Source organism: Hermetia illucens, chromosome 5 (assembly GCF_905115235.1).
Source record: "Hermetia illucens chromosome 5, iHerIll2.2.curated.20191125, whole genome shotgun sequence".
In the NCBI taxonomy this organism is placed as follows: domain Eukaryota; kingdom Metazoa; phylum Arthropoda; class Insecta; order Diptera; family Stratiomyidae; genus Hermetia; species Hermetia illucens.
Window position 1 is genome coordinate 97,973,135 of NC_051853.1, and position 15,335 is coordinate 97,988,469.

General features: G+C 39.9%; 1 protein-coding gene across 3 annotated transcripts in view; it reads left to right on the top strand.

Annotated features, from left to right (window-relative positions):
- Positions 1-15,335, top strand: part of LOC119656686 — a 167,549-nt gene that overhangs the window by 143,568 nt on the left and 8,646 nt on the right. For all 3 annotated transcript variants that reach the window (XM_038063170.1, XM_038063171.1, XM_038063172.1), the window contains 2 exons: positions 6,282-6,722; positions 15,184-15,322. In XM_038063170.1, coding sequence (XP_037919098.1) covers positions 6,285-6,722; positions 15,184-15,322 — 577 coding nt within the window. In that variant the 5' untranslated portion in view covers positions 6,282-6,284. The remainder of the gene's footprint in view (positions 1-6,281; positions 6,723-15,183; positions 15,323-15,335) is intronic.

Sequence of the window (15,335 nt, forward strand, 5' to 3'; positions counted from 1 at the left end):
ATTTTTTCACCGAATACAGTCATGTTGGGTATCAAATGAAAGGTCTCGATTAGTACTTTTCGAATCCGGTCTTAGCTTTGAAATTTATTAGAAAGGCGGGGAGTGGGAGGGGTGGAAAGTGATGATTTTTTTAACGGACCCTTTCTCAGAAACTACCCAATCGAAAAATCTGGAAAAATTCATGCCGCTGCCTCTATATGGTGCCCAGGCCTCAAAATACTCTCCATATCGATATCTGTTCAAATTAAGTTAATAATATTACCATATTTTTTGGTAAATTGAGAAACCCCCCCCCCCCGTGTTTATCCCAGAGTTATAAAAGAACAGAAGAAGCAAACAAAACCTTTCATATCTGAAGCGCCCAGCTTCCGGTTCCTCGACTTGTTTATTCATTAAAGAAGCTTTGAAAAAACTCTAAAATTCACCAAAAAAAAAAGTTTAACAATAATAACAATAATAACCGTTGGCGCAACAATCCATATTGGATCAGGGCCTTTAAGTGTGTTAGAGCACTTCATTCAAGACCGTAACGGTACGCTGCAGTATACTGTAGGAGGCAATGTGGTCAGCATTGCGCTCGCCCGAGATTATTACCCTGATTTGGCTCAGGTACTCATTCACAGCTGAGTCGACTGGTATCCGACATACCGCCACGATAACAAATTTCCCTGCCACCAGTGAGATTTGAACCGCTGCCTTTTGTTACGACAGCCCAGCGCTCTAACCACTTGCGCCATCCGGACACAATTCGTATTTGTGCCTTTATCCTTTATCCTAAGAGCCGCGTTTCCAGTATTCCGACTTGTCTTCAGCTTATGTTGTATATGTACGGCTTTCTACGCACTAGTTTTCGTACCGTGTCTTTAAGAAGTCGGATTGCCGAAGAATTCGCTTAAATTTTCGCTAATTTTGGAAGCCGTAATTCTTGGATTTTGTTTCACTGATGCCTAAATAAATCACTTCTCCCCAAGTTAGATGGGCGACTTTTTCGTGGCTCGGACAAAATATAACCGGTGGATTGGTAGTTTTTAATAACACTACATAGAAGACTGGCTTGCACCAATAATTTTAGAGATTTCACGTAAAGATTTTTCTTTATTGCGTATTTTTAAGATTATCCATCGCTCATCACATTTTTTTTGCCTTCGACTTCATAATGATTTTCAGTCCAGAACAGACTATCATCGGATAAAATCAGTTTAATTTAAACCAATTTTGTACTATTTTGTTATTCTATGCAACTTTGATAGACTTTTACGTTGTAAAATAAACGTGGGGTCCCCCGGAAAGTGTATGTACGAATATTTTTTCTGGTAGCAAAGCGTTACCGCGCTGCATTTTCCCGCTTAAATATTGTGAAAGGAAGCTAAAAGCTTGACCTTACAATTTCCCACGCCCTCGATCATTTAATCCCAGATCTAATACCATTTTCGGAAACTACATAAAATTTCTTAGGGATGGGTATTTTTTCTATTGCAAAGGTCATTACTTTGTACACATAACTGTTTAAAATTTAAGGAAATTTCAAAATCAATTTTTTATCTAAATTTCAATATGCATTATTGTAACGGTGCATTATTGTAACGGTGCTTGATTATGGAAACTTTAGAAATATGACGCGCTAAATGGGAGAAAACGTGGTTTTGTTATGGAACAAATTTACTTATTTTATATTCCATACTGGAATTTTTCAAAAGTTTCTTCCTTACTAGCAATTGAGCGCGATCCAATAGAGTTCGGTAACAGATCATCAATCACACACCTTTCATTGATTCAATGAAGACACCACTTTCAATTGAGAACTACTCAGATACTACTATCCAACACTAATTAAGGGTTTGTGCGAAACAAAACCTTATTAGAATCGATTCGACATCTATCTGTCTGTCACACCCGATTTATTCGGAAACGGCTGGATCGATTGTCATAAAATTTGGTAAGAAAGTGTTATCTGTGAATCCCTTCACATATAATAAATGGTGCCATTTTGTGTTGAGTTTAAGGGGGGTGGGGGCTCACCATACATGCGAAAGAGGGGTGCGAAATTTTTTTCACATAATATGGCCATGTGGGATATCAAATGAAAGGGTTCAATTAGGACTTTTCAACTGGTCCCATATTTCATATTGAGTGAAAAGTAGAGGTGTGGAGGCTCAAAATATGACCACAAAAAAGTGCCTCAGGCCTCGTTCTCAGAACCCGAAAAATCTGAAAAAAAAATGCAGGGGTGTATCTAAGCGAATTCTACGCCTCAAAATACATCCCCGTTCTGATATCTGTACAAATAAAGATAATATTATTCAGCGTATTTCAGAAATTTAGGCGGTAGTCCTCCTTAAGTCTATGTTAGAAGTACAAAATTAGCAAAGTTTGAAGGAAATCCAACTATATTAACGAAGTCATAGAAGGTGAAACTTTCATATTTTATGTGAATTTAGAGCATTTTAACATGTGTATGACGTCATCATAACATATCAATATCACAACAAAGTGGACTCGTATGATTGGGGGGTCGCAGGGACGAAATGATTACCTGCGACCCCCCATTCATATGTTTAGTTTTTTAATCATTTACATATCAATTACTCTAGACAGATATATATATATGTATTTATATGTATATGCTCATGAAGCTTTGGCGCAGTGCCTAATTCAGATAGATATACTCGTATTTGTACATTAAGCCATCGTTATTCAATATAGGTATTGTATATGTACATATGTATACTTTTAGGTACGAAATATATTGGAAGTATATGTACGATCAATTTATATACGCGTATGTATAAGGATAGTATTCAGTAATGGACAACGTTTGTTTGTTTACGATGAGCATAATATCTACGTCTGTAATATGTACGTATATCGTGTAGCTTGAAAAAAAAATGAAGGAATATTTTGGGTTTTTAGTCATTACCAGCGCAAAAATGTGCATAGAAAGTTTCTCATATAAGAAAAAAGGCCTTTATACACGAAGCACCAACTTCCGGTATTCCGATTTGTTTTAACTTTAAACCACATGCAATCATTTGCAAATTAATAACGTCCAAAAAACTACTATTCAATCAGGATCGAATTGGAAAATTAAGCATTTATTGTTCATTTGATCAGACCAATACACCAAATGATTCATGACTGACCAATTCTGCGGCTCAGGAGGCAAATTTAGAAACACCTCCACAAGGAAGCAATCCATTCTTCTGACACCGTACAATTTATAAATTAGCAATGAAACACGAAATAAATTTCTCAATGCTCCGTCAGATTGACAGATTTTAAAATACCTCTCAAAGAATGTGTATCGTGAAGAGGGTATTTTCTGTTGCTGTTCCGCTCTTGTTCTGTGACACTGCTGTTAGGAAACAACATTTTGAGCTGTGTTATGATTTTTACTGTAGTTTCCTCTGTTAATTTTCTATCACTGTATTTTATTTAATAAAATATGACGTCACACCACTGATACTGACCTATCGAATCAACTACAGAGAAGATAATTCATGTTAGTTTTAAGTGAAACGCGATCGAATAATGATGGCTATTGACAGAGCTCATTTACGATACTGTATTTTATACGAATTTCAACAGGGACGAAATGCTCCGCAAGTGTGTAGAAATTTGTTGAAAGTGTTTAGTGGAGGTAAAGTTTGTGCCAGAATATGCAAAAGATGGTTCAAAAAAATTTAAGTACGAGATTTTGACCTTTCAGATAATTCACGCTCTGGGCGACCGCCTTTGATTGACGATGATATTTTGAAGACCATTTTAAAGAAAAATCCTTTTTGACAATATCGTAGATCGCGGAAAAGCTCAATTCAACTCAATAAATCATTTGGGATTACATTCGGAAATAAGGATTGTTTTGGAAATATTCGAAAGGTGCGATATGAATTATAATATAATAATCGTTGACGTAACGATCCAATTGGATCAGGGCCTTGAAGTGTGTTAGAGCACCTCATTCAAGACCGTTACGGTACACTGCAGGATTACTGTACCCTATAGGAGGCAACGACTGGTATCCGACGTCAAATCTCGATACAAATTCTACTGCCACCAGTGAGATTTAAACCGCTACCTTCCGTACGACAGCCTTGTGCTTTAACCACTCAGCTATCCGGACGACATGAATTAAGTGAGAAAAATTTGAATCATCGAGTCATTATATGCACATCTCTGCTTGTATGGTACGAAATTGCACCTTTAGTGGACCAGACCATAGCTGGAGATGACAAGTGGATTACTTACGGAAACATCATAAGGAGAAGGCCATACTGTCTGCGTGGAATACTTATCCCCTCCACTACAAAATCAAACTGGAACTTGAGTAACAGAACGATTGGTAGAAGATATGAAGTTACCCTGAAGTGTAGAGAGACGTGGGAAGTCCCAGCGGAATGCATGGCGGGATATACGGAAGTGTTCTACACCTTTGGGATAATATGCAACGGTTTTTCAAGCCGAAGTTTGGGCGATCCTAAGGGCGGAAAACTGGGTGATTGATGCAGGCGCATCGCAATCTGCAGTGATAGCCAGGCTGCATTGAAGGCGTTGAGTAGTATTTTGGTTAGCTTGAAAATCGTTTAGGAATGCAGAAACCGTTTGAACTCTCTAGATTCAATACGGTGGAACTACTCTGAGTACCTGGTCACTGTGGTGTAGAGGGAAGGAAACCTCGGATGCTTCAATGAAAGAGGGGTCAATTTCTTCCATGCCGCTTATATAAGATCAATTTATATGATGATGATGTCATTATACACGTCTTAGAGTGCAATCAATTTACGTGAAATGCGAAACTTTTATCCTCTATAACTTTGTTAATAATAGTTGGATTACATTTAAACTTCGCAAGGTTATGGCTCATATTATCCTTTATACTAATGTCATTTCGTATTTGTAGGATGAACTTAAGGCGGGTTTTGGGGTAATTTTCTAAACTGTAGTAATATGCTAGTATTAACTTTATTTGAGGAGATATCGGAATAGGGTGTATTTTGAGGCCTAGATTGCATATAGATTTTTCAAACTTTTCGATAGAATAGATTCAGAGCTTTTCCACTTTTTGGGCACACATTTTCAACCCTCACTCCCCTATATTTCAGCCAATAGACCCAATGTCCGAAATAAAATCAGTTCCGAAAAGTACTAGTTGAGCCCTTTCATTTGATACCCCACATGACTATATTCGGTGAAAAAAAATGTACACGCTTCTTCCGCATGTATGGGGAATCCCCTCTTAAACTCAACATAAAATGGCGCCACTTGCTATATGTAAAAGAATTCGTAGACCAAATTTCTTGACAATTGGCTCAGCTGTGTGTGTGACAGAGCAGCCTGCAGGATTTCTGTTATTGATACTCCAGGTTAACTTGCAGTCGAGATGCACGCCTAAGTGCTTGACTGTTTGTACCAGCTGGATTTCCGCCCCTGCTAAAGTGGGTAGCGTGTAGTTGTGTGAACATAAATAACCTAGTCTTTCTAGCGTTCACCGTGAAATCAAAATCCCTGCACTTCAGTATTATTGAGAACCTACGGGATTATACCGACGATAGATTTTGCATGGGTCTTACTTCGAGTAAAAAATACTTGATGGAACGTCTTCTCGGATAATGAAAAAAAATATAAACTGGATATGTCTAGCGTTTGGGCCAATCCCCGCCACGTAAAATGCAGGCTGCATATGATGCAAAAAGTCTAGATATGGAGTATTAACTATTTATATTGAGTTTTTAGTGTCATTGTTACGATTTTTAAGTTTTGTCCGGACTTCAATTTTGTCTACGAAAATACAGTTTGTTTCGTAATTTGCTCACAGTGAAGGTTTTGTTTTTTTCCTGTTTTCTCCTTTTTTTCTTCACATTGTGTTCTACACTGGCTATACGTTATGTTCTAAGAGGTTATACGCCCGTTTTGCACATATATATTTCTTACGACGGGGTCCGGATTTCTATTTTAAGCACTGTATGTACGTCTTCCATTTTTCAAATTGAAGATAATCAGAGTGGACCACCCCATCACTCCTAAGCTGATTATTGGAAGTTTCTCCAAATTTCTATTTGCAAGGTTTTATGTAAAACAAGGCCTTATTAAAATCCGTTCATTGCCTTTTAATGACGCTTATGCTCGAAACAGTCGATCAAGAAGTTCATTCCTTCCTTCCTTCCTCCAATTGATTAAGAGTTCTTTGGAATTTCTACCAAGAAACCCATTTTGCTCCTAAAAGTTTTATAACTTTTAGGACCAGCCGAACCAACCGATCTTAATTGTGCTTTTTGTTATTTCAGGGAATGAGCGATCCACTTGGCGGCTGCAAGCGCCGCAAAATAAGCGGCGAGTTAAGCGAGGTAGACATTCCAGAAGATGGCATGGTGAGGGATTTGACTGTGACATCCGAGGAGACGAACACCGAGGACTCCACCATGCAGGAAATTAAAGAACTCAGACAGAAGAATAAACAGCTTCATGCAGAATCTAAATACCAGCGTGAACAAATCGCCAATCTGACGGAAACCATCAAATCGCTAAAATTAACGTTGAAAGTAGCGAATCCATCATTAAGTGATCAGGTGGCTCCAGCGCAACTGACCACATCAAGATTAACGGTACCAACAGCATCTAGCAGCAGCATCCCAACACGGATCGACGATGTCGAAAAGATTATGAGTGAAGAAGAAGATGCTGCTCCGTTAAATTCTGCTCAATGTCGGAATCCCAGGAAGAAGCAGGTTAGTGCAAAAATTTCGAGTGCACCATAGGTAGCACTGACGAGATATTTAAATCGTTCAGTTGTGGGCAGGCCACTCAATCTAAGACCGTGTTGTATGAGGCAATCATTCCATTTTTGTACAAGTTTCTCGAAATCAATTTTACTATTGGACGCTAGGAAAACATCGTTTGTATAAAGTAGTGTATAGGGTGCTGGACGTTGGATGTCCCGTGTGACAGTGTCCATAACAAGAACAACAAGAGGAGTGGTGAGAAGGTACGAAGCGGTTTTGATACAGTTGCCACACTTCGAACTTTAATTTTGGATCGTGGTAGAGCAATTGAACCCAGTGCACGAGTTCCTCTGATACTAAGTATTGTTGTAGAACATACCAGATGAGTTTGTGCGGCACACGGTCAAACGCTTTCTTCAGATCCAGAAGTGCAATGTAAAGAGGGCGATGCTTCTCACGGTGTTTCTCCATGAGTAACCGTGCAGCGCGTATTGCTTCAGTAGTTCCGCAGTTCTTGACAAACCTGGTTTAATTCACGGTTGTTTGAACGATTTCACGAATTCGGTAGTGAAGAATGCGGTCAAAAATCTTCATGATATGGAACAGCAACCGGATGGGATGAACATTCCAACCTTCAATATATTTGATGAAAATTGTATTCCAATCTAACATCAGTCGCTCTTTTGAGTGACTTTCTCTCCAAGTGTTCCCACACATGTTCGACAGGGTTCAAATCGGGGCTTTGGGGTAGAGTTTTCAATTGGTTCGATATATTATACAATAAACAGATGTGAATCAAGCGCTGTATGTTTGGGGTCGTTGCCTTGTTAGAAGTGAAAGTCCTCCGTAAGCCCCAGGTATTCCATACTTGGCCTCAAATTTAAACACATCGATATAAACAACATCGCCTTAGTTTTGTGCAAAAGTTAGTTGCGACTAATGACTAACGAATGAAGTTAATTCATTCAAAATTTAGTTGGAACTACCAATTGAAAATTTAGTCGTTATTTGAAAATGTGCAAATATTTTTTTGATTTTCATGTTATTCGAGCAAGTTCAATTGACTGACGATTAGTTGCCTGAAAATCAGTAAATTGAAAAATCAGTAAACTAACGAATTATCAGTAAACTAACGAATTGAATATGACTGCAAGGTAGCGCATTCCATTTGAAAGGTTTTGTGATTCTCTTATGAATTGTGTAAAAATTAGGATGGACGTTTTAGTATTTATGGCAGGGTAAAATTCAGAAAAATAATGTTGTCGAAAGTGTTATTGAAAAAAATGCTTTGTTTTATACGAAACCTTAATAAAATTTTCATTTCAATTCGGATAATTTTCGTACGCGCAATTTCTATAGAATTAGTTAAAAGGTTAATTGTCAATTGCAATTAACGAATAACAATTGATTAGTCGGAATCATAAGTGAGCAACTAATTTTTCTGATTTTTAATTGTGATACAACCGCATCTACGCTACGTGATACGGCCATAAACTGCATTGCGTGTCAAAATATCTTTATATGGTTTTGTAGGCAGCAGTACACACTTGAGCGATGTTGCGCGAACCGACATGCAGCCAGGCGATGCGACGCGGCCGAGTCGTCCGAATGGGGGAGAGAGAATATTTTGCAGTTTCGCATGTCATTTCCATATACCGAATAAGTTGACTACTACTATTTCTCATAAACAATATTTATATACTCCATGATATTAATAATGACATGCAAAAGGGATTTTGATCTTAGATATAATTGATTTTCCACAAAAATATCTTGAAAAAATGTCACGGGGGCTTTCTGTGTCAAAACCTGATAGGTTTTGACACAGAAAGCCCCCGTGACTGATGTGCAGTGCGGTCGTACCTTTTGAGTATTTCGATCCCTCACGTGTCATTATACAAAATTAACGTCTGTACTGATGCGTGGGTCCGCACCGGATCTGAAAATCATCAAACAAATTCGGGAATTCGCGACGGCCTAACGAGTTAAAACAGAACGCGAACAGTAGTTGGAAAATAAGAAAAAAACGGCTTAACCGCGCACGTGTAGCCTCTGGACCCGAGTGCCGCAATCATTGATTCCTCTGCCTCAGATTTTCAGATCCAGTGCGGACCTACGCATCGGTGCAGACACGTTAATTTTGGATTATGATACTTGAGGGATCGAAGCACTCAAAAGATGCCCCCCACATTCCCTGACTAGCACAGAGGCGTGCAAGAACGTGTCAATCGAATGCTTTGATGGAGCTTCTGTGTTTGTGGGCAGACCTTCACGGTCCACTTAGCCAATTTCTTTTAGGTTCTGGGATTGCTCTCTAGGTCATTTTGGCCACTCAGTATGGTCATTTGACCATCGAAATCTTTTAAGTTTCATTACAAGGTCCCTTTTGCGTACCTCTTGTTACCTTTATTCTCCTGCGCGTAGGATGCCATGTACATGTAAAAATAGGGTCATGGGTGCATTGAAAGTTTTTTTGTACTTATGTTGCAATATGTCACTCGAGTTCGCTTCGTTCATTGTATCATTTATTTAAAAAATCACTTAGAACACTTCCACTGAATAAGTGTGCACAAGACGGCACATAAGCTGAGTCACTGTCTACATATACGTTTTCATCTTGACTTTGAACAAATACCTGTGAATTTAGATCGTTAATAAGGGAGAGGTGCCCCCTCTTGCCACGGCACAGAATAAAGACTTCAGCAAAATAAAATTTATTTTGCGATTTCAGCGGGCCACATCATTTTTACCCGTGTCGAATATGACAGTTATCTAGTCGTCGAAATTAAATTATTCAATCAAGATCAGGTAAATGAGGTTGACAGGAAAGTAAAGCTGTCACAAAAAAGCTGGATGTGAATGAAAAAAAATTTTTTAGCGTGGGCACATCAGCACAAATAACAAGTGAAGAAAAGTCCCTACAGGACGAACGATGGATGCATGACAGATCAAAGAGCTATTTACAGAAATAATTTGATCTTAAAAGCACTGTATTGATAATAGTCAATATTATTAGCAAATGTGAAGAAGTTCACCTACAACAGATACAAACATGTCGGAATACCACAAGCTAGACGCTTCGGATATAATGGTTTTGTGAAAAATAAATCTTCATATGTTAAGTTTTTCATTCGCAATTAATGCAAATTATTTCTTGATATACCTGACTCCGCCGTTTACATCAGTTCAATTTATATGATGATGACGTCGCAAACGCATTTGGTTGCGATAAATTCACTTGAAATGCAAAATTTGACCTATAATTTTGCTAATAATAGTTTGATTTCCTTCAAACCTTCCAAAATTGTATATTGTACTATTACTGAAAATACTTGCACAGACGTTGAATTGGTTTTTGGGTAAATTTCTAAAATACAATAATATGCTATTATTAACTCTACTTGAACAGCTATTGGAATGAGATGTATTTTAAGTCTTAGACTTTGTATAGGCGCACCATTGTGATTGTTTACAGATTTTGGTTGGATAGGTTCTGAGAACGAGACCCGTTTCACTTTTTAGTGCATACATTGTGAACCCTCACTTCTTTATGTTCCACCAAATATCAGAAATAACAGCAGTTTTGAAAAGTACTAATCGAGCCCTTTCGTTTGTTATCTCACATGACTATATTCTATAAAAAAAGAAATACAGATACCTCAACGCCAACATCAACTTGGCGTCCCAATGTTACACGTGTGTTCTTATATGAAAGGTTGACATGGAAACTGACCACCATACTTATTCAAAGGCCCCAAGCCCGCCTTTGTCCTGTCATCCGTGTACTCTGGCCGGACACAATCTCGATTGAAGAACTGCGTCGGCACCGATAAACGTGTCGGTAAAAAGCCGAAAGTGATAGTAGACGGTGGTCACACTTCAAGAAATGACCGTCATGCAACGGAATCCACTACTATAGAATGGCAGATGAATTAGTCGCCCTAGAAATTCATACGCAGAACAATAGAGGAAGAGCATATGCTTCTCGGGAATGCCTGGAGAGGGCTGAGACACATTTCGACGAATCGACAATGATGGCACGCAAGTGTGAAGGACGAGCTATGATCTATCTTCTTCTTCTTTTTCTTCAGCCTTTGTCACGTTGACAAGCGGGGTCGGCTTGTCGTGATCGGTTTCGCCATTTGGCTCTATCGAATGCTTGATCTGGGTGCAATCTCGAGGCTTTTAAATCCCCATCCAGCGTATCAATTCACCGTTGTTTCGGCTTGCCTTTTGGTCGTTTACCATCGACTTTGATGTTCAGACCAATCTTGGCAAGTGAATTCTCGTTAGTACGAATTGCGTGACCATACCATCGAAGACGCCTCTCTCGCAACTTTTCCACGATCGGTACAACCCCATAGCGATCGCGGATATCCTGATTTCGGATGTGATCAAAACGTGTGACGCGACTAGTACAACGTAACATCTTCGTCTCCATTACCGCAAGACGCCGTTCATTGTCTTTTATAGTTGGCCAACACTCAGAACCATAGAGAGCGACAGGACGGACGTCATTGCGGTAAATTTTAGATTTGAGACGTTCGTTGATACGTACCAGTTGTGGAGCGCCACTTCATCTAGGTTGCGTTAATGCGTGAAGCAATTTCATAACGCAGTTCTCCATTGGCTGATAGCGTTGACCCGAGGTATTTAAATCACTCAGTTCTGGGCAGATCACTGTCGCTGACAGTGATTGTGCCTGCTTCATGGGGATCGTCGTCAAAAATTCAGTTTTGTTTAGATTCAATTTCAGACCGTGTTGCATGAGGCGATCATTCCATTTTTGGACAAGTTACTCGAGATCATTTCTGTTACCAGATGCTAGGAAAACGTCATCGGTATAAAGCGGTATATAGGGCGTGGGACTTTGGATATCCCGTGTGACGGTGTCCATAACAAGACAAAGAGGAGTGATGAGAGGGCCCTTTCTTGATGAACACCAACAGAGACACATTCTCCTGGACTACTTTTTTTTTTCCATATTGGAACAGTGGTACAGGAACAGGTTTCTTGTCAGTCATATGGTGTTCTTCCTTCCTGAATCATCATCATCAACGGCGCAACAATCGGTATCCGGTCTAGGCCTGCCTTAATAAGGAACTTCAGACATCCCGGTTTTGCGCCGAGGTCCACCAATTCGATATCCCTAAACGCTGTCTGGCGTCCTGACCTACGCCATCGCTCCATCTTAAGCAGGGTCTGCCTCGTCTTCTTTTTCTACCATAGATATTGCCCTTATAGACTTTCCGGGTGGGATCATCCTCATCCATACGGATTAAGTGATCCGCCCACCGTAACCTATTGAGCCGGATTTTATCCACAACCGGACGGTCATGGTATCGCTCATAGATTTCGTCATTATGTAGGCTACGGAATCGTCCATCCTCATGTAGGGAGCCAAAAATTCTTCGGAGGATTCTTCTCTCGAACGCGGCCAAGAGTTCGCAATTTTTCTTGCTAAGAACCCAAGTTTCCGAGGAATACATGAGGACTGGCAAGATCATAGTCTTGTACAGTAAGAGCTTTGACCCTATAGTGAGACGTTTCGAGCGGAACAGTCTTTGTAAGCCGAAATAGGCTCTGTTGGCTGACAACAACCGTGCGCGGATTTCATCATCGTAGCTGTTATCGATTGTGATTTTCGACCCTAGATAGGAGAAATTGTCAACGGTCTCAAAGTTGTATTCTCCTATCTTTATTCTTCTTCGTGTTTGACCAGTGCGGTTTGATGTTGTTGGTTGATTCGTCTTCGGTGCTGACGTTGCCACCATATATTTTGTCTTGCCTTCATTGATATGCAGCCCAAGATCTCGCGCCAAACACCGCCTGCTCGATCTGGATGAAGGCAGTTTGTACGTCTCGAGTGGTTCTTCCCATGATGTCGATATGGTCAGCATAGGCCAGTAGTTGGGTGGACTTAAAGAGGATCGTACCTCTTGTATTTACCTCAGCATCACGGATCACTTTCTCGAGGCCAGGTTAAAGAGGACGCATGATAGGGCATTCCCTTGTCGTAGACCGTTGTTGATGTCGAAAGGTCCTGAGAGTGATCCTGCTGCTTTTATCTGGCCTCACACATTGGTCAGGGTCAGCCTAGTCAGTCTTATTAATTTCGTCGGGATACCGAATTCTCTCATGGCCGTGTACAGTTCCTTCCTGAATAACCCGGTTAAAGAATTCACTGAGCCACAGTGTTGGGTCCCAGCTCTTCCCTTTCCAGAGCTCAGATGCGATGTCGTCAGGTCCTGTGGCTTTCCCTGATTTCATTCGTTTTATTGCCTCCTCGGAATCAGCAATTGTGGTGTCGGTTCTTGACAAACCTGGTTTAATTCACGGTTGTTTGAACGATTTCACGAATTCGGTAGTGAAGAATGCGGTCAAAAATCTTCATGATATGGAACAGCAACCGGATGGGATGAACATTCCAACCTTCAATATATTTGATGAAAATTGTATTCCAATCTAACATCAGTCGCTCTTTTGAGTGACTTTCTCTCCAAGTGTTCCCACACATGTTCGACAGGGTTCAAATCGGGGCTTTGGGGTAGAGTTTTCAATTGGTTCGATATATTATACAATAAACAGATGTGAATCAAGCGCTGTATGTTTGGGGTCGTTGCCTTGTTAGAAGTGAAAGTCCTCCGTAAGCCCCAGGTATTCCATACTTGGCCTCAAATTTAAACACATCGATATAAACAACATCGCCTTAGTTTTGTGCAAAAGTTAGTTGCGACTAATGACTAACGAATGAGGTTAATTCATTCAAAATTTAGTTGGAACTACCAATTGAAAATTTAGTCGTTATTTGAAAATGTGCAAATATTTTTTTGATTTTCATGTTATTCGAGCAAGTTCAATTGACTGACGATTAGCCGCCTGAAAATCAGTAAATTGAAAAATCAGGACTGCACATCAATGAAGACAAGACAAAATATATGGTGGCAACGTCAGCACCGAGGACGAATCAACCAACAACATCAAACCGCACTGGTTAAACACGAAGAAGAATAAAGATAGGAGAATACAACTTTGAGACCGTTGACAATTTCTCCTATCTAGGGTCGAAAATCACAATCGATAACAGCTACGATGATGAAATCCGCGCACGGTTGTTGTCAGCCAACAGAACCTATTTCAGCTTACAAAAACTGTTCCGCTCGAAACGTCTCACCATAGGGTCAAAGCTCTTACTGTACAAGACTATGATCTCGCCAGTCCCTATGTAGTCCTCGGAAACTTGAGTTCTTAGCAAGAAAAATTGCGAACTCTTGGCCGCGTTCGAGAGAAGAATCCTCCGAAAAATTTTTGGCTCCCTACATGAGGATGGACGATTCCGTAGCCTACACAATGACGAAATCTATGAGCGATACCATGACCGTCCGGTTGTGGATAAAATCCGGCTCAATAAGTTACGGTGGGCGGGTCACTTAATCCGTATGGATGAGGATGATCCCACCCGGAAAGTCTATAAGGGCAATATCTGGGGTAGAAAAAGAAGACGAGGCAGACCCTGCCTAAGGTGGAGCGATGACGTAGGTCAGGACGCCAGACAGCTTTTAGGGATATCAAATTGGTGGACCTCGGCGCAAAACCGGAATGTCTGGAGTTCATTATTAAGGTAGGCCTAGACCGGATACCGGTTGTTGCGCCGTTGATGATGATGATGAAATTTGGAAATCAGAGTGTTGAGTTCCCCAAAGTCCCATGTGTTTCTTCTTGCCATTACACTACCGTTTTGGAGCTAGGCGCAAACATTATTTGGTTGCAGTGAACCTTTTATAATCCTTAAAACTTCCTGAAATAAATTCATTCAGAAACGTTAATGATTTAAAGAGCGATAAAACAAACCTTACGGATTATTTCGTCTTGTGCTCTGGTTCTTTAGGGCGCCCTGTATAATAACATAAGAAATTTTCAGAATAGGGTTTTATTCTCATGCTGAATAACATAAAAGTAACGGGGTTGCCGGAAAAGTATAATGCGAGAAAGCTGGAAAGCCAAGGACTAGCTTGCAATAATATATATATAGATTTCCAGTAATATAATATATGTAGACTGTAATATAGATAATGATATCTTTAAATTTGGTGAAAATAGTACTATTAGTGAAAACCTTTCAGAATTGAAGTGCCTAGCTTCCGATTTTCGACTTTGTTTTTCATCAAGGAAGCAGGTTATTGTGGTTGAGGTATATACCGGGCTTTCGGCTTTCAGCATTAGGAGATCGTATTCAACCGAGCAGCCTGTACACAGTTATTTTTGGGTCAGTTGGGTGTCATCGCAGTCAGTTGAGCTTTGAACTAATTTTGATAGGATCTGGCGTTGAGAGTTAACTTAAATCAAAGATTAGTTCAGTTTGGCAAAATCTATTTGTACTACAGCTTAATCAATTCACACATGCTTTCCCTGATAATGCCATCTTCCACACGTTTCGACTTCTTTACTTAAAAAGACAATTTTACAGGAAACCTCCAGTAAAGACAATAGAAAACGAAAAACAGATGTTGAAGCAAATAGTGCCAGCGGATCTTCGTCAACGAATGGTAGGAATCACAAGCAACCGCTTAGTAAACAAGGAAGGACAGATTCTTTTAGCGAACATGGTATGTATACCGC